Source organism: Culicoides brevitarsis, chromosome 2 (genome assembly GCF_036172545.1).
Source record: "Culicoides brevitarsis isolate CSIRO-B50_1 chromosome 2, AGI_CSIRO_Cbre_v1, whole genome shotgun sequence".
Lineage (NCBI taxonomy): Eukaryota > Metazoa > Arthropoda > Insecta > Diptera > Ceratopogonidae > Culicoides > Culicoides brevitarsis.
This window is the reverse complement of record NC_087086.1, coordinates 29,420,950-29,444,652: the sequence shown is the minus strand read 5'-3', so window position 1 is coordinate 29,444,652 and position 23,703 is coordinate 29,420,950. Positions and strand designations below refer to the sequence as shown.

At 33.2% G+C, this 23,703-nt stretch overlaps 6 protein-coding genes across 6 annotated transcripts; 3 read left to right on the top strand and 3 right to left on the bottom strand.

The window, feature by feature from the left end:
- Positions 1-89: 89 nt before the first annotated feature.
- LOC134831236 (methionine--tRNA ligase, cytoplasmic) lies at positions 90-5,882 on the bottom strand. The gene is made up of 5 exons (XM_063844912.1): positions 5,663-5,882; positions 4,494-5,488; positions 1,703-2,928; positions 399-819; positions 90-339 (listed from the first exon to the last, which is right to left on the bottom strand). Exons 1-5 carry the CDS (start codon positions 5,763-5,765, stop codon positions 187-189), a joined length of 2,898 nt encoding a protein of 965 aa, XP_063700982.1. The 5' UTR covers positions 5,766-5,882; the 3' UTR covers positions 90-186.
- A 119-nt stretch (positions 5,883-6,001) lies between these two features.
- LOC134829410 (uncharacterized) lies at positions 6,002-13,467 on the top strand. Its single transcript, XM_063842461.1, has 6 exons — positions 6,002-8,227; positions 9,294-9,416; positions 9,485-10,077; positions 10,681-10,844; positions 10,900-11,305; positions 11,364-13,467. Exons 1-6 carry the CDS (start codon positions 6,127-6,129, stop codon positions 12,642-12,644), a joined length of 4,668 nt encoding a protein of 1,555 aa, XP_063698531.1. The 5' UTR covers positions 6,002-6,126; the 3' UTR covers positions 12,645-13,467.
- Positions 13,468-14,842: 1,375 nt separating this feature from the next.
- Positions 14,843-15,595, bottom strand: LOC134828901 (nitric oxide synthase-interacting protein homolog; the record flags this gene model as incomplete). Its single annotated transcript, XM_063841891.1, has 2 exons — positions 15,362-15,595; positions 14,843-15,305 (listed from the first exon to the last, which is right to left on the bottom strand). Coding segments are annotated over exons 1-2 (639 nt in total), but the record flags the coding sequence as incomplete, so codon positions are not given.
- An 848-nt stretch (positions 15,596-16,443) lies between these two features.
- LOC134828900 (dynein axonemal assembly factor 3 homolog) lies at positions 16,444-17,787 on the top strand. Its single transcript, XM_063841890.1, has one exon. It carries the CDS (start codon positions 16,444-16,446, stop codon positions 17,785-17,787), a length of 1,344 nt encoding a protein of 447 aa, XP_063697960.1.
- LOC134831328 (ragulator complex protein LAMTOR2 homolog) lies at positions 17,783-18,369 on the bottom strand. Its single transcript, XM_063845040.1, has 2 exons — positions 18,282-18,369; positions 17,783-18,222 (listed from the first exon to the last, which is right to left on the bottom strand). Exons 1-2 carry the CDS (start codon positions 18,294-18,296, stop codon positions 17,857-17,859), a joined length of 381 nt encoding a protein of 126 aa, XP_063701110.1. The 5' UTR covers positions 18,297-18,369; the 3' UTR covers positions 17,783-17,856.
- A 1,116-nt stretch (positions 18,370-19,485) lies between these two features.
- On the top strand, positions 19,486-21,910 carry LOC134831229 (dolichyl-diphosphooligosaccharide--protein glycosyltransferase subunit 2). The gene is made up of 3 exons (XM_063844905.1): positions 19,486-19,591; positions 19,773-20,008; positions 20,076-21,910. Exons 1-3 carry the CDS (start codon positions 19,576-19,578, stop codon positions 21,708-21,710), a joined length of 1,887 nt encoding a protein of 628 aa, XP_063700975.1. The 5' UTR covers positions 19,486-19,575; the 3' UTR covers positions 21,711-21,910.
- Positions 21,911-23,703: the final 1,793 nt, after the last annotated feature.

Below are 23,703 nucleotides of genomic sequence, written 5' to 3'. Positions count from 1 at the left end.
AATTGGCAGAAAAGGCGATTTTAGAAGTGTAGACGACTGGTTTTTTATGGAAAAGACGTCAAATTTGAAAAAAAATTACGTTACGTTGCGAAAACTTTTTTATTTTTATTGTTTTTATTGATTTTTTGATGAAAAGTGATGGAAAATACTGTGACAGTACGGTCCGTGGGTAGTTTCTAAAATGCATTACTTCTTTTTCTTATTGCTTTTGCCAGATGGGGCGGGCAGAGGTTGTCCCGTCAATTCAGCAAGTTGTTTCTTGAGCCCTAAAAGCACTTCGACTTCTGGTTGCCACACACTTTTGTCGCTTGATCCCTTCAAAAGGCGCACTTTTTCACCCTAAAATGATTTTTTTTTTTATTTTTTACGAAATTTTATTAAAAATATTAAAAATTTACTTGTTTTGTTATTTTGTCTTCCAATTCTTTTACAGCGTTAGGAGAAGGTGTCGCCGCCGCCGGAGCTGCAGCTGCTTTCGGAGCACTTCCTGGTCCCAGTTTGAGCTTCAAATTTTCCAATTGTTTCTTCAATTCCAACAAAATTGTGACTTCTGGTTGCCAAACAGCTTTTTCGACGCCACTTCCCTTGAGTTTACGGACTTTTTCGCCCTGATCAGCGACAGCACGTTCGCATTCCTCCACAGTATCGAAAAGTTTATTTGAGGTAGTTTCTTTTTTCGCTGGCGCCCCAGTGCCTTGTTGGACTCCGGCGTATTTTTTCTTCAACTCATCAATTGTGGTTTGTTCGATTTTGGTGAAAAGGGGTGTGGGTTTGCCGATTTTGTGGCCCTCTTTTAGGAGCATCGACATTTGAGATTTTCTGAAAGTGAAAAAAAATTATGAGAAAATTATTTTTGAAGGTTGTTTAATTTTTTTTTCGAAAAATCAAAAAAAACATGGGACAAAAATAAAATTTAAAATTAAAAAAAAATAAAATATTTATAAAATCTGTCGTTTTTTGAGTTTTTTTTTTATAAATTTGTAATTTTTTAAATATTTCATAGTAAATTTCATAATAAAATTAGAATTTTTTCTTAATTTCCGAAAAATACCCAAAAAAAAATAATTTAAAAAAAAAAAATCCAATTAAAATTTTAATTTTTAAGCTTTTTAAAAAAAAAATTCTTTTTAAAATTATTTTTTTATCAACATTTTAAATTTCTTGTTTCGCAAAAATTAAATAAAAATCAAAATGTAATTTAATTATCAAAAAAAAAGTCGATTTTATGAATTTTTCTAAAATTTGCTTAAAAAAATCCGATTTTGAGCGAATTTTGTAAAAATGTACTAAAAAAATGGCATTTTCAACGATTGAGATATCATATTAATTATTTTTTTATTTTTTTGATTTTTGAAAAAAAAAATTGAACTTGAACATATTAAAAAATATTCAAAAATTAAGCAAATTCAATCATTTTAAATTAATTTTTTTTTTAATTTTTTTTAAAGTTTAAAATTTTTTTTAAATTTTTTTTTAAGCTTTAAAATTTTTTTTTAATTTTTTTAAAGTTTAAAAATTTTAATAATTAAATTTTTATATTAGTTTTAAACTTAGTAAATTTAAAATTATTTTTTTTTAATTTTTAAAAATTTAAACTTTTTTTAAAATTTTTAAAAATTTAATTTTTTTTTTTAATTTTCCAAATTTTTTTTTTTAAATTTTAAAAAGCATTTTTGGGAAAAAATTAATAAAAATTACTTACTCTGGATTAATTCTCTGTTGCTGCACATTCAACTGTTTGAACAAATTTCTCGCAGTATCGGGCATATAAGGGAACAACAGAGTCGCTAAAAGGCAAGCCATGTTACATGCAAGGCCAATAACTGTTCCAGCACGAGTTTTTTGCTTGTCATCTCCTTTCGCAAGCACCCATGGCTGTTGCGATTGCATATATTGATTGCCATGTCGTGAAATCGACAACAAATGTCGAATACCGTCTCGCAAACGCGCCTTCTCCAACGACTGAATGTAACCTTTGAGCTCGCGATTGACTAGAGCGAGTAAAATGAGTTCATCTTCCTCCAATTTTATGACCGGGATTGTCGAAGCGAAATTCTTTTCGCAGAAAACGAGCGCTCTGTTACAGAAATTACCCAAATTGTTCAACAATTCCGAGTTATTTCGCGCTGCCAAGTCGTTCCAACTGAAACTCGAGTCTTGTCCCTCGGGGCGGGCAGCTGCCAGGTAGAAACGCCACACATCCGATGGGATGCCCGTTTCTTGGGCATCATTTCCAAAGACGCCAATGCCGCGTGACTTGCTGAATTTGCCGTCTTCGTAGTTGAGATATTCCGTTGCCATGATGTTCGAGACCATTGTGTGACCTTTATTGATGCCCAAAAGTGTTGCGGGGAACATGACTGAATGGAACGGAACATTATCCTTCGCCATGAATTGGAATAGCTCAACTTTCGTGTCGCTAGCTGGTTGCCACCATTGCTTCCAATCTTTCGTGTATTTGCTCGTGATGGACAGGTATCCGATGGGAGCGTCGAACCACACGTAAAAAACTTTGGATTCGAAGCCGGGAACCGGGACAGGGATGCCCCATTTGAGATCGCGCGTGATGCAACGTGAACGGAGACCTTCTTTCAACCAGGTTCGGGTGATGACACGAGCATTGTTGGTCCATCCTTGTTCGACACTGTCGACCCATGATTTGAGTTTTGGTTCAATTTTCGGCAAATCGATGAAAAATTGCTTGGATTGTCGCACAACGGGTGTGTTGTTGCATACTTTGCATCGAGGACGAACAAGTTCGATGGCGTTGACGAGTTTTCCGCAGCCGTCGCATTGATCTCCGCGAGCATCTTCGTAACCGCAGCCTGGATGAGGGCAAGTTCCTTCGACGAAACGATCTGCGAGGAAACGATCGCACTTTTGACATAACAATTGTTCGACTGTTTGGGTTTCAATCATGCCAGCTGCCTGTAAATGAAAGAAAAAATGTTTTAATTGAATATTTTTTGCTTTTAAAAGGAAAAATATTAATGACAAAATATTTTTAAATAATTTTTTGAGAAATTTTGAGGAAAAGTATTTTAAAAATTTAATTTTAGGAGCAATTTTGACGCATTTTTTTTCAAAAATATCAGAATGTTTGTAAAAATGAGTATTTAATTAATATTTTTCTTAGTTTTCAATTAATAAATGAAAAATTTTGTGAAGAAAAAAAATCATTTATCTTATTTTTATCTAAAATTTTATTAAAAATTATGAAAAAAATTAAAATTTTAAGTTAATTTAAAATTTTTAGTATTTGTTTTGAAAATTTTTATCATTAATTTAACGAAAAAATTCAGAACTGTTGAAAAAGTCATAAAAATTTGGAAATTTTAAGACATTTTTGAGGAAAAATTATTTCAAAAATTATTCTAAAAACAAAAATAAAATTGAAAAAGTTGAAAAAAATAAAAATTTCTGAAAATATAATAAAAAAATTAGACTTTTTTTAATAAAATTGAATCATTGTGTTGATATTTTATCACAACAAATTATTTTTTTACCATGTCTGAAAGAAAATGTTCAAAAGTTGGTCAAAATTAAAAAAATAATGGTAAGATTTTTTTTGAGAATTTTTTTAAATAAAAATGCAGAACAATAATTTTTGATAAAAAGTGGGGTCTAGAGCGCAAGAATAAGGATAAAATAAATACACTACTCCCTCTCTGATATAAACATTTTGGGGGACGACTTAGTTGATATATGAGAAAAATTGATATATGAGAGGGAGGGTTGATTTTCAAGGAAAATCTAGACTTTTACTCGATAATCTTGTGATAGGCGTCTTGTGAATTTGATTTTTAAATATTTAGAACTTAATTTCTTTTAAAAAAGAATAATTTTCTCGTAAAATAAAAATTTTCTTTATACCGAAAAAATTGATAACCTCTCTTATATCAATAAAATATCGATTTTGACAGCATTTATTGATATAAAAGAGGTTGTCAACTCCGAAAAAATATTGATATATGAGAGGGTTGATATAAGAGAGGTTGATATAAGAGAGGGAGTAGTGTATTTTAATCATTTTTTTTTAATTTTCTTGCGTTATTATTGGTTATGGAGCGTTATGATATATAAAAAAAAAATTAAAGAAATTTTTTCAAAAATTTTTTAGCATCAATTTTTCAAAGATTTTCCTTCTTAAATGGTCAAAAATACAGAATTTTCTATTATTAAACCTTAAAAATAGGGTTAAAGCTTATTAAAAATTTTCTCATAATGTCAAAAATTTAATTCTTTTTTCAAATTAAAATTTGAATTTATTTTTGATGTGACTCTAAGACCTAAAATTTTATGAAATTTGACAATAAACTCTCAATTTTTTTGTCATATGTGAGAAAAAATCCAGAAAAATGCTTAATTATCACAAAAAAATGTAAAAAAAATGTTACAAAAAATAAATTTTAAAATAATTTGCTGATAAGAATTATTAAAAGGTGCATAATTTCGTATTAAAGTCAATAAATTAATGAAATTTTTAACTTTACCTGCAATTCCTTGAACATTTCCTGCACAATTTGCGTTTGTTCCTGCGTCGACGTACGCCCAAAATAATCAAACCCGATTCCAAACCACCGATAAATCGAATTATGAATCTCAAAATATTTATCGCAAATTTGCCGTGGCGTCATATTCTCGGCAAGCGCTTTCGTCTCTGTTGCTGTGCCATATTCATCCGTACCGCAAACGTACAACGTGTTATAGCCACATAAACGAGCATACCGCGCAAAAATATCCGCCGACAAGACACATCCGATGATATTTCCCAAATGCGGCACATTATTGACGTACGGCAAGGCAGATGTGATGAGGACATTGCGTTCTCCCTTCTTGGGCAGCACCACACGAGGCTCCTGCGCCTTCACCTCTTTAACGGGAACGAAATTTTCACGCGCTGCTTCCATTTCTTCCGGCAAAACGGTGTCCGAAATCGTAGGAGTTTCGGGATTCAACAACTGAAGATTACTGTCACCGATTTTCGGGTCAAGAACGATGTGATGAACGCCTCCGAAGCGGTTTGCGTTGACCAAGGAGTTGAAATGAAGTTCTTTGAGAGGTAAAACTTTCAATGCTTCTTGCACGGCGGGAAATTCTCGAACAGCACGATACCATCGCAGTAAATTATCGATATTTTGAGCTCCTTTTAGGGTTCCATCGGGCGCCAAGAGACTCCAAACTGCCCAATCGGCTGACGAAACTTGATCTCCCGTGAGGAAATTCACTTTTGCCAAATGATCTTCCAACGTTTTCACCAAGGCATTGAGGATGGCACGTGCATCGGGGTCCGCGCGATGCCCAACTGCGAAATTATGAGCCAAAGCAGGCGCTAGACGTGTCGAGGACCAATCCAACCATTGATCGTTGAGCGATTCGTTCTTCGTGACAGGCAATAAAAACTTGACAGCTGCATTTGTGCTGAAAATTTGGACTCCGCTGTCGAGTTCCAACGTTGGCAAGTGCTTCGGCTCCTTCAACGCAGGATCTAAAAATAAAAAAACGACACGTACGTGAGTGACCTTGGCGTTATCGGTTGTGGTTAGAATGAAAATGTCCTTAAAATCCTCAAAAATTAAATTATTTTTCATAAAAAATCATTTTTTGTGGGATTTTTAGGACTTTTTAACAGACGAAAGGTATGAAATCGAAGAATTTTTACCCGAAAAAGCAATTTTCTTGACTTGCACTTTTTTGTTTGCCACATTTGCACTTATCAACAGCTTCAGTGTGAGAGGGTTTCCGTCATTTGTGTAGATAATCATCGTGTTTGGCGTCCTTTGAGACAATTTTCGTGACTTTTCCGGCAATTTCCTTCAGTTTTTCTGTGAAAACTGCGATAAAAACACTCGAGCACTCCGCTGGTGTGAACAAAATTTGCCCAATTTACAATTTTCCGCATGTGTCATCGTCATTTTCGTGCCCATGCGACAATCGACGGCACAGTTGTTGTTGTTGCTTTATTGATTTTTCGATTTTCTCCAGTACTGGATCGCGATTCGTGAATATTTTAGTGCGTAAAACGAGTGAAAAGCACGGAAAATTGCCCATTAAACGCAAGACGAAGGCAATTGCGACGAAATTCAAGTGCGGAAAATGCCAAATTGAGGAAAACAAGTGCGCGGAATGTCGAGACGAGCAATTGACCCGGATGAGCAAGCAGCAGCAGCGACGACGACGACAAATTTAATCGAAGAATTTCTGGCGAAGACGAGTTCGTTGCGTAACTCGAAGGAAGAGAAGGAACGACAGAATGAGGTGATAAGTTATGCGGGGGGATTGACCGAAACAGCTGCTGGAGGCGATTCGTATGCTGTCGTAGCGCATCTCGATGACGAAGGTGAAAGTACGTCGAGTGACAACCATGTAAGGAACACCGATAGTGGATTTTCTACAATTTGCGACTACGGTAGCGACGTGAATTGCACACCGAAGCGATCGTGTTTCATCGATGCCAGCACTTTGTACGACGAAAATGAGTTTGATTCGCTGCCATCGACCACGGCAACGGGCGCGGAGTCATTTCGGGCGAGTATCAGTTCGAATAACAGCTCAACCTCGTCCTCAAGTCAACCGCGTTCTGATTCGCGGCAAGAAAATGAGAAGCGTCAAGGTTATTTAGTCTTCAAAAACTCCATTCATCAATATTCGGGGCATCCAATTTCAACTTCCTCGAATTCTAACAGCAAAGAAGCCGAAGATTTCGAGATTGTAGACTTCCCCGAAGAAAATGGGACCCCCCAAAACTCCTTGGCATACATCCCAACTGCAGCGCATGACGATGACAGAGGTCGAGTTGAGGACCCCGCGCCCATTTTAACTGCTGCCGAGCTTTATTCGAGTCGTGCGGCAATGACAAAGCGCCAAAAACACGACGAATCGGCGCCAATTGTCTCTGGAGGAGCAAGTTTGACGGATTTTAAGCCCTCAATGACAGAAAGTCCCGCGGTGAGACGTCGTACGGAGATGTGTCCCATCGTTTCCGGCGGTTTTTGTGACACAGATTTGCCGGTTGAGACAAAAGAACCCAAAAAACGATCATCTTCCGTGACTTCGGCTTCGTGGGTGGTCGATGTCAGCAGTTTGAGGGGCTCAAGTCACACGACAGAAGCCAAAAATGACTTTAGCAGTTTGAAATATACGCGGGAAACGAGTTCACCAAAGCCCAGTTTGAGTTTTTACGTGAATTTGGAGCCGGAGAAGAAGGAAACGAAGGAATTGAGGGATTATGAGACCCCGAAATCGCTTCAACTCACGAAATCTACGGGATTTTTCATTGATTTGTCGGGAGATAAGGAAGTTCCGAAGGAAAAAAAGAAAATTACAGCGCCAGAACCTGTGGTAATTGCTAAAAAACAAGAAGAAACTGACACGAAAAATATTTTTTCCATGTTCATTGACTTTGGTGAGAACAAAAAACCACGTACTGGTACGCCGCGACTCTCAAACAGTTCCTTCAAAAGTCTCGATGGCAGTTTCAGAGGCGCAACTGCTCAAAATAAGGACAACAAAGAAGTCACGGAGCAAAAACCAGCCGTCATTAAGGCTTCTGAGCAAGAAGAAACGAAAATTCCCGAAACTCCGAGTCCCGATAAGCAATCTCTGACCTCGGAATCTTTCACGTCGAACACAAATTCGCACGACGGCGGCGTAAATGGCGGCAAAAAGCAACAAGACGCAAAAATTAACGAAACTTTTGACAAAAGTTCACTCGGTTCATTGACTGACGGCATCCTATCGAAGGATTTATCGCCAATTTCGAGCACCGAAACTGACGATGCGACGTTCCAGCGCGATTCAGACGGAAGTTTTGTGCCACAGAAGAAATCCGAGTCGAAAGAATCGATTATCAGGTCACAAGAATCCGACATGCAAATTGCCATGGATTCGATTCAAGCGAGAATTGAGATTCAGAAACAAGCGTTACTCGATACGCCAACGAGTGACGGTGGGACTTTTGTAAAATTATCGGATATGGATAAACAACCGAAATCGTTGACGGGCTTGGAAGACGTGCAAAAACCACGTGGAAAGGGAATGTCGGCGTCAGCTGGAATGACGGGAATTAAGAAGCATAATTGGTTGGGCGACTTGGGAACGCAAAATGGTGACTTGGGGAAGCAAACGAATCTGTCGCCGTCTGAGGGAAATGTTAATTCGATCCCGTTGGCGTCTTCGGTGGAGAATTCCAAGTCACTTAGTCGATTGTTTCCGCATCTCAGTGATGGTAAGTCATGATTTTTTATTTTTTTTAAAGATTTTTTTTTTATCAAATTGAATATTTTTGTTCGAAATTTTTTAACAAAATTTTAAATTTGAAATTTTAAAATTTTCAGTTTCAATTTTTTTGCAGTTTTGAGTTATAAAATGATTAAAAATGATAAATTAGAGCCCTCTGACAAATTTTTATCCATTTGGAGCAAGATTTGACAAAAATGGCTTTGACACAGTTTTTGAGTTTTTGATTTAGTTTTGCTCTTGATTTAGTTTTCAAAACAAAACTATGTCAAAGAAAAAATTTTTTTTTCAGTTTCAATTTTTTGGCAGTTTTGAGTTATAAAATGATTAAAAATGATAAATTAGAGCCCTCTGACAAATTTTTATCCATTTGGAGCAAGATTTGACAAATATGGCTTTGACACAGTTTTTGCTCTTTATTTAGTTTTCAAAACAAAACTATGTCAAAGAAAAAAATTTTTTTTTTTTAAGAAAATGTTTTATAAATAATTTTTTTTTATTTTTCTGGAAATTATTTACAAGTGAGAAAAATTAATTATTTTTTTTCTCCAAAATTTGTTTTTCAAAATTATTAAAAATTGTTTTAAAAAAAATTTTTTTTAAAATTTTATGTTTTTATATTTTTTTTTTTTTTCATAAAAATTGAAAAATTTATACATATTTTAAAATTTTTTAAAAAATTTTAGAAACGCGTTTTAAAATTTTTCAAAATATTTTTTGGTCTGCAATACTATAAAATTTTATAAAAAAAATCATTTTTTAATTTAAATTTATTAAAAAATACCTCAGAAAAACAAAAAATCAGTAAAAAATGATAGAATTTACTTTATATTTATTTTTTATTTCTAAAATTTGAAAAATTATTTAAATTATTTTTTTTTAATTTTTGAATTTTAAATTTTTTAGATTTTTTTAAGAAATTAAAAAAAAATATTTATTGATTTATTGAGTTTTGATTTTTTTTTGCTATTCTTTTGCATTTTTTTTTTAATTTTTGAACAAAACTATAAAATTTCCGCCTAAAAAGTATCTAAAATAATAATTTTCTTATTCAGTTTTCAGTAAAAGCCTTCCCAATGACAGCGAATTCACAAGTTATCGCAACTCCAACTACTTGAGCGACATCGCACAGTCAGATATCTCCAACACAACGACATCAAGTGTGACATCAGGCTTAGGTGAGAAACGCGTGCATGCTAAATTATCGATTTTTTGCTTAAAATTTAATTTTTCTCGTACTTTGTAGATTCCCCCGATGAGTCATCCATTTCGTGTCGTCAACCGCGTCGCTTGGGTGAAGATCTACTCAAGATGTTTTTGCAGGAAATTGCGACAGATATCACCGTAGAAGTCGGCAGCAAGAAAATGCGAGCACATAAATGCATTTTACGGTCCCGTTGTCAATATTTTGCTGCAATTCTCGCTGGAAATTGGGTCGCCAATGCCGGAAATGTCATTTCGTTGTCGGGATATTCGTATGCTGCGGTGCACTTTGCCTTGTGTCATATTTATTCGGGTGCCTCGTATCCGCCCGAGGGAATTAGTTTGATGGAATTGGCGAGTCTTAGCGATTTGCTGGGACTGGAAGGCCTGAAGGAAGTGACAACGTACGCCTTAAAAATTAATTATTGTCACAATTTCCATAAACCGTGTTCCGGATGCATCGAGGGAGTGATGCAAGTGTTTCCGGTGACGCTAAATCATGGCCTTGATGATCTCTACAGGAAGTGTTTGAAGTGGAGTTGTAAATATTGGGGCAAAATATGGACTACGAGGTCGTTTGCACTGTTGCCAACTGACGTTATCTATCGATGTCGGCAGAGTATTTTGTCTCATATGGTAAGAAAAATTTTTAATTTTTTTTTAGAAAAATATTTTTTTCATTTTTGGATTTTGGGAAAAATTAAAATTTTAAAGATTTTTAATAAATTTTCATATTTTTGCATTTTTTTTTAATTTTTTAATTAAATTTAATATTTTGACAATTCATAATTAAAATTTTTTTTTAATGTTAGAATTATTGAAATATTAATTTAATTTTTAAAAAAATTTAAAATTCTAAAATTCTCAAATTTTTAAAGAATTTTAATAATTTTCCATAAAACTTTGACAATTTTTAAAGTAAAAAAATTTTTTTTTTTCAATTTTAAAATTATTTAAATTTTTTTTTGATAAAATCAAATAAAAAATAAATAAAATTAAATATTTTAATCAAATAAAAATTTAAATAAAATAAAGAAAAATTTATAATTAATAATTTTGAGATTTTTTGACTTTCTTTTTATCAAATTTTGACCTCAAAATTTCAAAAACTATTTTTTTGAATTTTTTTCATATAAAATTTTCGGAAATAAAATTGAAATAAAATGTGAAAAATCTTCAAAAAATGTTTTTTTTTGTATTAAAAAATACAATTTTAATTAAATTTTTCATCTTTTCCAGAGCTCTGAATCAGTTCTCAACTCAATAATCGACTGCGAGCAAATGCTTTCTGTGCTCGAACTCTCACGCTGGGCCGTTCTTGTGGAAAATGTTGTACGAGAAATCCTCGAATCAGCTCATATGTACATCGCGGATCACTTTGCGAACCTTCTTGCGAGTGACAGGTAAATTTTATTCCCTTCCAAAATTTAAATTTTAACTAAAAAATATTTTTTTTAGCTTTTTATCACTGGGTCACGGTAAAAGTTGGGCAATTACCAACTTGGAGGACCTCCTTTTGCGCACCGCTAGTACATTAACCCCCGACCAAGCATGCAAAAGTTACCCGAGAGCCGTTCGTTTGAACACTCTCTTGACTGTTCCGAACTCCCTGTCCTTCGACAACAGCAAAAAATCAAAAGATCACTCGGATGACGACGATTCTCTCACGTGGAACGAAGATTTTGTGCGTCTCGTGAGTGCGATCTTGACTGCCGTCGAGCAATGTCTCATCCGACAATGTTCGCGTGCCATGAAATGCAGCTCGTTCCAACGAATGGACCCGAATTTGAAGAGTAAGATCCAGAAATTGGCTTGCATCACGGATGTGATTGAGGAAAAGAAGCTGACGAGTATGAGAAATAAGGTAAAATTTCGAATTTTTTTAATTTTTAAAATTTTTTTTGATAAAAACTCTTTTTTAGTTGAACTCTAATTACCAAATCGCATCGTACCAATCACGTGATAGCGGATTAAATCAAATCCGGATGGCAATTCAGGCACATAACAACAAGTCAAACCGCGCTCCAGCTCCAGTTCCTTTGCAACCGTCCGTTTCGACGGCGACAGCGAACAAACCAAATGTGCCGAAAATGGGAATGGGCAGCAAAACGCATCGTTTTGTCGATGAAACGCGTTTTGGATCACTTCCAACGGCAATGACGAAGCAAATTCCCCGCGCCGAGAACGTTGAACGACTAAAAGTGGCACAAAATGGCGGAAATTCGACAGGAAGTTCTCGTAAAAGCAGCAATTTTTCAGTTTTGTCTGAAGCGAAGAACTCCAGTAGCAGCGGCGTAAGTTCATCTCTTCCAAAATCGCGCTTAGCTGATGTGAAACCGCGTTATTTGGAGCCTAAAAAATTGCATGTGGCTGAAATAACGCGCGGCGTTGGTAATAAATCGAACGCTTCGTCACGAACTGCAAGCCCAACTGTCGTGCGAAAGAATAAAATGGCGGATAGCAAGGCGTCACAAGACTCGAACATCTCTTTGGACAGCTTGACATCGCCGATGCGCAAGAAAAGTTCAATTATTTCCAGCAAACACACTTCCAAGGAGTCGCTAACGGCATTTTACCAAGCGAACGGCATGAAAGGACCGCAAAAAGAAAATGTCGACAAAAACGGGAAAGCAAGTTCGGTGCGTTCAGCTCGTAGTCGCATCGGATCCGGCAGTTCAACGCAGTCCCATTCAAGTTCTTTGGCTCCGGCGAATCGAACAGTTCGAAATTTAAAGTCTAAAAGTACGGATACGTCACCCGGCAATGCCCCAAAGAGCTTTTTCACGCAACGTTCGCGAAATATCCTCATGAAACGCGAACAAAAGTTCGGTTCGAGTGTTCCTGTGCCAGTTCCGGTGCAACTTCCAACCTCCGCACGCGAAAGAAATAAGCTTCGATCACAATTGGGGGTCTCAAATGTACCGTTGCCCGTCACAGCGAAGACCACGACATCAAAAGCGATGGCAAATCCCTTGAGGAAATCCGCCTCAGCGACTTCTGCAGCAAGTAACAAGTCGACAACAGCAAAAATTGACGTCACAAAGGCGAAAAATGAGAAAAACAAGAAAAAATCGCCCGTGCAAGCGACTATCGTGTATGAAAGAGTCGAGGAATTGAGTGGATCGACGACGTCACGCCTCGAACGGTCAAGTACTTTTTGCAAGGAATCATCGGATATCACAGATCTGGTCACCATTGAGTAAAAAGTGCACGAAAAAATGAGCAGAAATGCTTCTCTAGTCATAAACCAAAATAATATGCCCCAATTTTCTCCTTTTTCATTAAGAAAAAAAAAGTTACAAAGTAATCTCATCTTGTTAGAAATCTCTCTTATGTTAAAAAAAATAATATTTTAGAATTAAAGTTAAAAATTTAAAAAAATAATCGATCGAATGGACCGTACTAAGTAAAAAAAAACTAAAAATAACGAAAAATTGTGATGGCAAAAACTGAAATAATAATTAAAGTTATTAATTGATATCATTCCATATTCATAAAAATATGGCTTTTAAGTAAAAATTTAGCACGTAAGAGCTTATAAAAAAAGTATTGATTGAAATCTTGCTAATTTTTTTGAATTTTGTAAAGTATTATTAAAAATAATTTTAAAAATTTTGTTCAAGTGATTTATAAAAAAAAAGTTGTCGCATGGAAAATTTCTTTTTTGGAAAAAAAATCTCTAACCACCTGCAAAAAAAAATATTTCGTCCCTTTTTGAATCTCTAAAAAAAAATTTTTTTAACGCACTACTCTAGGATAGTTCTAACATACGTAAGACCAAAGGTTACAATTAATTATTGTTAGAAATATCACTCAACTTAGCCTTTCCCCGCAGTAAATTTGGGGAAAAATTCCGTCTTTTTGATCTCAGTTTTCATGACAGAAAAACTCGAAACTTAAAAATGCCTGTGACCTCTTTTTTTATTTGGATAGAAATTTAGTTTTAAGTTGATGAAATTAGTTATTATTTAAAGGAAAGAATTGATGTCTACTACTTCTATGTAGAAACGTATGGAAATATTTAGAATATACTGTTTGCTTAAAAAAAAATAAAATAAAATATAAAATTTATTCATTGCTGAATATTTAAAGGAAAAAAAAGAAATAAAATATAATGAAATAAATAAAGAATTATCAAAAAATTAAAGGATTTTTATTTTTTTTAAATAAATGAGGCTTCATTTTCTCTAAATGACAAAAAAAAATTTTTGAAGATTTTTTTAAATTGAAAAAAAAAAATTAAAATAATTTTTTTTTTTTAAATGTTCAAATGAGACATAAATTTTTAAAAAATTTTTTGAATCGAAAAAAATTTTTTTTTTAATTTTGGCGACAAATATTTAAAAATTAAAATTTTTTTTAGTAAAATTAAAAACTTATTTTTTTTCAAAAAATTTATATTTAAAAATTTTAATTTGAAATCTGAAAATTTTGAATTTTTCATCGCAAAATGTAACCAAGCAGGTTTGTCTAAAAACTTCGAAAATAAATTGAAACAAAGGTAAATGTTTTCAGAATTATTTTTTTTCATGATTCAATCAATTCAATAAAAAATTTAAAAAAATTAGAAAATTTACTTTGGGTTTCTCATAATTATATTTCAAAGTTAATCCACTTAATTTTATGTAAAATATGGGAAAATAATTTTTTTGACATTTAAAAAAATATTTTTAAACAAATTATTTTTTCGAAATATTTTTGAATACGAAAATCTAAAAATTGAAAAATTTTATTAAAAGTTTTATGAAAAATTTTGGAAATACATCAAAAATCGGTAATTTTTAAAATTTTTAACTTTTTTTTTTTTTGAAAAATTTAAAAATTTTCGAATTTAAAAAAACTTTTCGGACAAAATTATTGAATTTCATTTTTATTTTTAAAAAAATTTCATTAAAAAATAAATAATTAAATAAAATTATTAGAACTTAAAAAGATAAAAAAAAATATTTATCTGCGAAAGAGAAAAAAAATTATTAAAAAAATACTTGAATGAATTTTATTGCTAATTAAAATAATTTTAATTCCGATTTTTCATGCTTGTAAACAAACAAAAATCAATAACTCTAAAAAATCAGCGCCAAAAACTCATTTGCTGTACTCGCCACGCTCGAAATGTACTGCCGGAGCTGTTTAAGTATCACGGAATAAAAAGGATTCATCTTGGCGGAATGGCACGAATTCAGCTCGCATTGGCAAAGATTCAGTGAAAAATTTTGATTGTTGCTCCCTAACTCTCCAACCGTGTGCAAATCCCGTCATCACGTAAGAAGTTTTTTCATCCAAAAGACTTTTATTTAATTTTTTTCCCTAAATTTCAGTAAAGACGGAGTTTTGTTCGACAAAGAAGCGATTCTGCAATACATTTTGACGAAAAAAGAAGAATACAATCGCAAAATGAAAGCGCTTCCTTGATAATGAGCGACTTTTTGTCCTTGTCATCGTCATTAACGAGGGTGAATTTGACGTCAATGAGATCTTTGACTTTGATCGGCTTGTTGGTGATGGGACAATAAACTTGCTTATCGGGTTTTTCAATTTTTGCTCGTTTCGCGTCGGGAGTTTCGGATGGAGCCCAAAAGCTGGGAAGTTGTTTGTGTTTTCCGTTCGACATGTTGGAGATTGTACTTGAACTGGTTCCTGGTTCAGGCAGTTTTGAGCCAATTTTAGCGGTTGAGACGATATTTTTCTCCGTGCTGATGAATTTTTCAATGCGTTTGTTTTCTTCGGCGTTTGCGATTTCATTTTGTTCTTCCTCGTCGGTTTTCAATTGTTTCTCGTATTCCTTCATTTTGCGATTGTATTCTTCTTTTTTCGTCAAAATGTATTGCAGAATCGCTTCTTTGTCAAACAAAACTCCGTCTTTACTGAAATTTAAGTATAAAAATATAATAAAAGTCGGGTTTAAATGTAAACTTCTTACGTGATGACGGGATTTGCACACGGTTGGAGAGTTAAGGAGCAACAATCAAAGTTTTTCACTGAATCTTTGCCAATGCGAGCTGAATTCGTGCCATATCCGCCACTAGATGCGTCCTTTTTCTTCTCGTGATACGTGTAAACAGCTCCGGCAGTACTATTTCGAGCGTGGCGAGTCATTTTTAGGAGTTTTTGATGATTTTTTTTAGAGTCGATTGATTTTTGTTTGTTTACTTCGTTGACGGAGAATCGGAATTAAAATTACTTGAATTAGCGAAGCAAATTCGATTGTAGTATATTTTTAATAGATTTTCGATTTTGTAAGAGAGATTTTAAATATCTTTTTATTTATTTATTAATAAATTTAATTTAATTTAATTATTTTATTTTTTAAACTAAAAAAATTAAATTTTTTTTTTAATTAAAAATATATTTTTTTAAATTATTTTAATATTTCAATACATGTATTTCTTTAATTTAAAAAATTGAACATCAATGACAGGATTTAAAATTAAATTAATTATTAAATTAATTTAAAATTTATTTTTTTGATATGATTTATCCTTCTTTATATTAAAAAAAAAAACATATTTAGAAAACTAATTTTATTCAAAAATTTTAATTTTAAATTATTTTAAATAATATTAATTAAAAAAATATGAAGCAATTATTTTTTTACTTTATTTTTTTAATTAAAAAGAATTTTTTTTAAATAAAAAAAATAATCATAATAATTCTTTATTATATTAATTAAATTTTTTAAAATTTTATTAAAATTAATATTTATGTATTTTTTTTAAATTAATTATTTAATTTGATTATTTCTAAATTTAATCAATTTTATTTTTTTTATATTTTTTATTCAATTTTTAAAAGTGAAAAAATAAATATTTTTATAAAATAAATTCTATTTAATAAAAATTAGAAAAAAATTTGCTCAAAAAAATTATTTAAAAATTATCATAGCAACCACTTAATTTTTTTTCAACCCTTCAAAAAAATCCGTTACCATGACAATTCCACATTTTGTTGATTTAAATCTCAATTAAAACACTCAAAACTTACTTTTTACACCTCAAAAAAAAAATGTTCTGGGGATTCTGCGAAGCCATCGACTTAATCGACGAATACCACAAACATGTCGATCCCTCAAAATCCTCTTTTGACATCCTCTTGTACGGCGGCGGAGATCCTCGTTTCATCCTCAGCATCATCGCAAAGTCCTACAAAAGAAACGTCTCCGTCAACATTTACCTCGTCGAGGGCTGCATTGAGCTCGTAGCTCGTTACATGCTTCTCCTATCGATTGCCTTGGAGCCTCCCGAAGAGCTCAGCATCAAAGCCAAAACTCATCTTTACATGGATTTATTCGGAAATGCGCTCCTTCGCCCGGCTTCGCATCAGTACATGTGCAGCAAAGCCTTAGTTTTACGAAAAATCCTCACAGAACCCGAATTTGGCGAACAATTTGCTCCAATTTTCAATTTTGAGCATCTCAAGTACAAAGAACGCGATCAACTGGAAAACGCTTTTGAGTTTTGGACCAATAAACCGAGTTACGTCTTCGATATTCGGAAATATTGGAACAATCGGGTGCGTCACGAGCTCGCTAGTCGATACGATACCCGCTCCGGAGCATTCGATTGGGATCTTCAGATGCGTCTGAAGGAATATGGAGGCAAAACTATCACATCGCAGGAGTACAACAGCTTCCGAGATAACGGAATTGCCTTTACTTTTCCCGAATTTGAGCAAACTCACCCGAATAAAACGTTCGCAGTGGCTCTGCAGAAGAACGGAAACACCTTTTTCCATCGAGGATGTGTCGGAGACATCACCGTTGGTCCATTTATCCCCTATGGCGTCACTTGCAGCGACGAAAAATTCCTGAAACAGGACCATGGAGTGGGGAAATTTCGTGCTACAGACATCACGGAACGAAATTTGTACGAATTAATGTGGGAAATTCAGGAACGTCGTGAATATGAACACGATCCGAAGGACACTCATGCTTACGGATCCGCGAAATTAGCTGATGTTCCGATATTAGAAGCCCAAAAATCGCAAGAAACGCTAAATTTGAAGCCATTTGATAAGCCAATGCTCGAAGCTGGGGGCGTAAAAGTGCATTTCATGTCCATCGATGACGTCCTGCAACTTCATGAAAAGCCAAAATTCCACCAAAAGTTCGATTTGATGTTTGTAGCTGCCAATTATTTCACTTTTCTAAAGGAATGTCACCAAAAACAGCTCGCTCCAAAGGCAATGATGATTTTTGAGACGCGTCGTTACTCGACAATGACTAAAAAAGAAATCGCCGATTTTTTGGCGCAGATTAAAAATTACGCGAAAAGCTTAAATCTCGAAGCCGTAACAAATTTCGCGATTAACACTCAATATTCGATGATAAAATATAAACTTAAGGAATAATTCTTAAACATTTTAATTAAAAATATTTGGAAAAATATTGAAATTCAATGAAAAACAGCCAATTTTTTTTTATGACGACGCAATTTCCGTCAGTGGTCCTTCCAAGTATTCCGCGAGTTTTGTTGCTTTTTGCACCAACATGCCTAAATTCACGCTCGAGTTCGCGTAGAGGCAAAGTAATAAGTTGACAACTTGAGTAATTGCGACATTTCCGCCGTCGCACTGCAAAACGAGCATCTTTAAGGAGTTTTCTTTTAAAGCCATTCGCCCGTGTTTCTCGTAAACGGCCCAAATGTTGCTGGCAATCGCTCCGCATGAGATGTTGGGACCGCCAGTTGATTGTCCGGAGTAGGCTAGCAAAGCTCCTTCTTGATTCAGGAGCAAAGTGTTTTCGATTCCGCCTGTGTTTGCTTGACTCAGCACTTGCATGAGGGCCTGAAATTGAGGAAATTTGATAAAAATTTTTTGCTAAAAAGTGGAAAATTAAAAATTACCTTTGGTTTCAGCATTTTTTTGAAGATTTTTAAGTCTTTTTTGAAATTATCAAAGATTTGTTTTTGTTTATCTGAATTTTTAGGCAAGCGCAAGTTGAAAATTTTTTCCTGTATCTAAAAAAATTAGGCCAAAAAAATTAAAAATTTAAAATTTTGACAACATTTTTCAAAATTTAAAGAAATTTGAGTCATTTGATTTTGAAATTAATGATTTTAAATTAAATTTAGGATAAAAATATTTAACAAAAAAATTTATAAAAAAATTTAAATTTTTTCAAAATTCAAAGAAAAATAAATTTTGAATTTTAACTGATAAAATTTTACCAAAAAAAAACGAATAAAAAACCAATTTTAGATAAAATTTTAATTTTTTTAGTGAATTCTTTGAATTTTTGAAAAATAAAATTAAAAAGTAACTTTTTTTATTATTTAAATTTTTGAGTTATAAAAAAATCAGAAAATTTTAAACATTTTTTTCAATCATTTGTATGAAATTTAAACGCTTTGTGAAAATATATCTTTTTACTAAACTTTAATTTATTTCAAAATAAGGCCATTAAATTTAATTATTTCACTTTATGTAACCCCCCCCTCCGATTTTGCCGAAAAAATTTTGTACTTTTTGATTGAAAAACAAAAAAAATGTCCAGTAAACATTTAAATTATATTAGATATGAACTTAATTTGCTTTAAAAACGCATTATCTATCGAAAATTTGATGAAAAAATTTTTGAGTCACGTGACCAAATTTTTTATTTTTTCTTAAATTTTTATTTTGTGAAATTTTATTAAAATTTTGACTTAAAAATTTAAAATAATGAAAATAAAAATTATTTTAATGTGTTCAATCAACGATTAACGTTCAAAAAAGTAGTAAAAAAAATTAAATAATTTTTATTTTTTTTTTCTCCTCCCCCTTCATAAAAATCCACATTCGAAGTGAAATAATTAAATTTAATGGCCTAAATTAAAAAAATCATTTTTTGCAATTACAAACAACAAATTTTTCCATTAATTGTACAAATTTTGGTCAAAAATTAAAAAAAAAACTAAAAATTCTGAAACTAAAATTACATTTTTAACAATTTTAAATAATTTTGAATAATTTTTGAAATCAAATACGAAAAAAATTTAAAATTGCACTGGCCTTAATTTTTTTCAAGACAGCGGATACTCGTCACATTTTTGCACTCCTCTTCGTATTCCGACACGTCAGTCCGATAAATCGTCAAACATTTGGAAATCTGGAAAAAATCTCAAATTTCACGGGTAATAAGGCGACTCTCTCCTCGCAATGATGTACAAAGCAGGTAAATGTCACTTTCAACATCGCAAATGCAAAAAATTTCCCCTAAACCCTCAAAATTCGCTAAAAATCGCAAGATGCCGGCTGGGGATTCCATGTAATCACTTTAAGGGTGGAACGTTTTTATAAAAAAAATATTTTTCATCAATTTTTTAACTAACATTCGAAATATTTTTCATTTTTAGTGATTTTATTCGTGCTTGCTTGTGTGATCGCCTCGTCAACGGGTCTGCGAACGGTCCAGCAATGCCTTTCTGACGTCGACACCGCCAGATATAATCAAGTTTTTGCCGATGGCTTGAAATCCTCCGATCTCCAAGGAATTTATTATTCCGCAATTAACCACAAAACCGTGACCGATGCCGAAAAGAAGGATGTTTGCAAGCGATTGCCCACACTTTACACCGATTCCAAACTAAATGTGAGTAACCTTGAGTAAACAAATAAAAAAATTCATGTCAACGTGTCTTAAAAAAAATTTTTTTTAGGAGTTCGAAAAGAACTTTTACCTCGTTGGAACGCACAAACACTTCGGATGTACGGAAAAATATCCCTCGGAAGTAGATGCCAGCATCAAATTCGCCTTCAGCAAAAATAGTTCGACAACGCAGGAAGTTTATTTCAACTTTTTCACCGCAAAAGCGCTGAAAGTCAACTTGCCGAATGAGATGTTGTTGCAAATTAGTCGCAATTTGCAGCTCGTTTTGAAGAAAGATGACTCTTTGAGCTCCGTAGCTCATGCTTTTTATGTCGCCGCTGAACTAGGCACGCACGGAGAATTCGCCTGGAAGCGTGTTGAAAGCACTTTAGCTCAAGCTGACGAAGTTGATGGCAAATTTTTGCAATTTGAAGGTGGTTTGAGCATTACAGCGTCAGTTATTAGCAGCATTTTCAAATTATCCGCAAATTTGAAGAAAGAAGTCCCCCTGACAACGGAACAAGCTACCAAATTCACTGCCTACTTCTTGTCGCGTCGCTCCGTTCAAACCCCGAAAGGCGTTTCGTCACTTCTGGAAGTTCTCACAACAGTTTCTGCCAAGCCGAGTCACGCTCCGGTCTGCATGCGACTTTATGACAACGGAAAATTGAAGCCGGAACAAGCATTATTGCGAATTCTCGTCGCTGATGTCTTTGGAAAGCCTCTTGCTGCGGTGCCAACGGTCAATGTGAAGATCGTTGCCAAGCAGGGCAACAAAGAAATCGAATCCAAAGCCGCTTTGAGTCAAATTAAGGCAGAACCAACAACTTTCGTCATCGATTTAGCGAAATATAACTTGGCAGGTGGTCATTATTTGGTCGATTTGGATGCCGGCACCTACAAAACGCAAGTTGTCATTAGTATGTTGCAAAAAGTGAAGGTTTCCTCGTTCGAAGTTGGCGTTGGAGATGTCGAAAGTTCCGCTGCCATCAAAAAACACACCGTTAACCACCCGGATAAGCTTCGCGAGGTCTTAAACGCCGATTCGCAACAAAAAATCGTCTTAAAAGTCGCTCTTGTGGACGAACAAACGAAAGCTCCGTTGACCGTTCATCAAGTTTTCGTGCGTTTAAGCAACGAACAAACCAAAGAAGAGATCATTTTCGTCGCGGAACAAGATTCCAGCAAAGCATACAAGTTCGATATGGATGTCGGGGCACGTAGCGCTGACTTTGGACACAAATCCGGGCAATACAGCATGGAATTGATCGTTGGAGATGCGTTACTTGCCAACTCTTTCGTGTGGAAATTCGCTGATGCTCAACTAAAATTCGCCCAGGAACCGTCGAAGAGTGCGCAACCAGTTCGCAAGGCATTGCCCGAAATCGCTCACAAGTTCCGCGAACCAGAATCGAGACCCCCGCGTATTTTTAGTGACTTGTTTACCGGATTGTGTGCTGCTCCGTTGCTTATTTTGGTTGTTTTGTGGCTCAAGTTGAGGGTTAATGTCTCGAATTTCCCGTTGTCGTTGAGCGCTCTTGGGTTCCATGTCGGACTCGGATCGATTTTTGCACTTTTCTTGTGTTTCTGGCTCAAGTTGAACATGTTCACGACACTGAAATACCTTTTGCCACTCGCTTTGTTCACATTTTTGACCGGAAACCGACTACTGAGACACATTGCGGCACGACGATCGGAAAAATAGAAGACTGTAAGAGAATTTTTCAGACATTCTAGATACTGTACTACGCGTTTCACATTTTTTTTTTGTTTTTTTAGCTAAGAAACTCACACATTTCACATAAAAAATTGTCTCTGTTCTCTACTAAAATTAATTTGAATGCGCATTATTTGTAACAAATGATAAAAAAAATTAAGAGATAATAAACTAAAAATGAAAAATTAGATTTTTTTGATGTTGTTTAATTAATTTTCATCGATTTTCTTCTAATTTTCAGTCAAATTACGAATCTTGCTTCACAACATTGAAATTTTTTTCCAAGAAAATCTGGCGTTTTTCAATTCTCTTCTTGCGGTCCTTCAAAAAATTCTTGTATTCAGTCCAAACATCTGAAATAAGTCGATGGAGTCGACTTTCGGAGAGCACATCAACCAACATCCAACCACGGATCTCTCGAGCGATGGTTCTAATGACCTCCGAATCCGAAATTTTGGATGAATTTTGTTTGGCATCCATCTTGAGATAGTAAATGTAGCCAAGTAAATCCTTATTTTTCAATGGAATTCCTTGGATTTCTCGAAGAGGAAAATCATGGATGGTTCGCTCGTAAGGACCAGTAGCTTTCTTGGCAGGAATTTCACGATTTTTGGTCTTGCGGGTGTCCATTTTCTTTAATTTTTAAGATTTAGGAAAGCAGAAACACGTTTTAGTTGCGAAATCTTTTGAATAGTGATGTCAAAAATGATGCGACTTAAGGAGGGGAGGGGGAGGGATATCTATTTTAGACATAAGATGGAGCTAAATAGTGAAAAAAATTATCATTTTTGAAACCAAAATTTTGAAAATTTTATGAAAAAAATGCTTAATATTGTTCATTTACTTAATAAAAGCCTAAAATAAGCTTTAAATTACTAAATTTGAATTAGCAAAAGGCGATTTTCAAATTTTTAACGGTCATATTTTCAAATTGACACAAATTTTGGATCTTTTTTATTTGTCGCTGTTTTTCATTTTTATGCAAATTGTTTTCGCTTTTATGTAAGGATCTTGATAAATATAAAATCAGTTGAATCAATTAAAAAATTTTTTATAATATTAAAAAAAAATTTCACAATTTTTATAAAAATTTTAAAGTAAATAATTTAAAACTTTTAATTAAGCCACTAAATAAAATTATTTCAATTATGTCACAAAAAAACTCAGGGGGAATAATAAAAATGAAATAAGAAAAATTTTGCAATTTTACTTTTTGATTGAAAAACTTAAAAAATTTAAATTTATTTATTTTAATTTTTATTTAGGCCGCTCCAAATGAAACTAAATAGTTTTGTCCAAAATTTTTGAAATAAAAATGGGGGGGCAAAAAAAATAAAAAATTTTGAAATACTTTTTTTCATACAAAATGCCAAATTTTTTAAAAATTTTTGATTTTTAATCAATATTTTTGTTGTTTTGAGTTTTTTACATTGATATTTGTGTATTAAAAATTGATTTAAAAATTTTAATTAAAATTGAAAAAAATGAATTTAAAAAAAAACTGTAAAAATTTTTTTCGAAGACAAAAAATCAATAATTTTTATAAAAATTTATTTTTAATTTTTTTTAAAGAAAATTTTATGTCGAAATATGATTTTGAATACAAAAGTTAATAAAAATTGAAAAATTTTCTTAAAAGTTTTATGAAAAATTATGGAAATACATCAAAAATCGGTAATTTTTGATGAAATTTTTAACTTTTTTTTTTATTTTGCCCCATTGGATTTTCGAATTTAAAATGGGGCATCGGACAAAACTATTGAGTTTCATTTGGAGCGGCCTTATTTTAGGAATTTTCTTTTAAATTTGAAAATAACAAAATCTTAAATTTATCATCGTTTTACGTTCAAAAACATATAAAATAGCATACAAATTTAAAAATTAAGAAAAAAATTTGCAATTTCATAATAAAATGATAATTTTTGTATTGAAAAAAAAAATTAAAAAAAAACAAAGAGCCTCTCACTAATTTCCATATCTC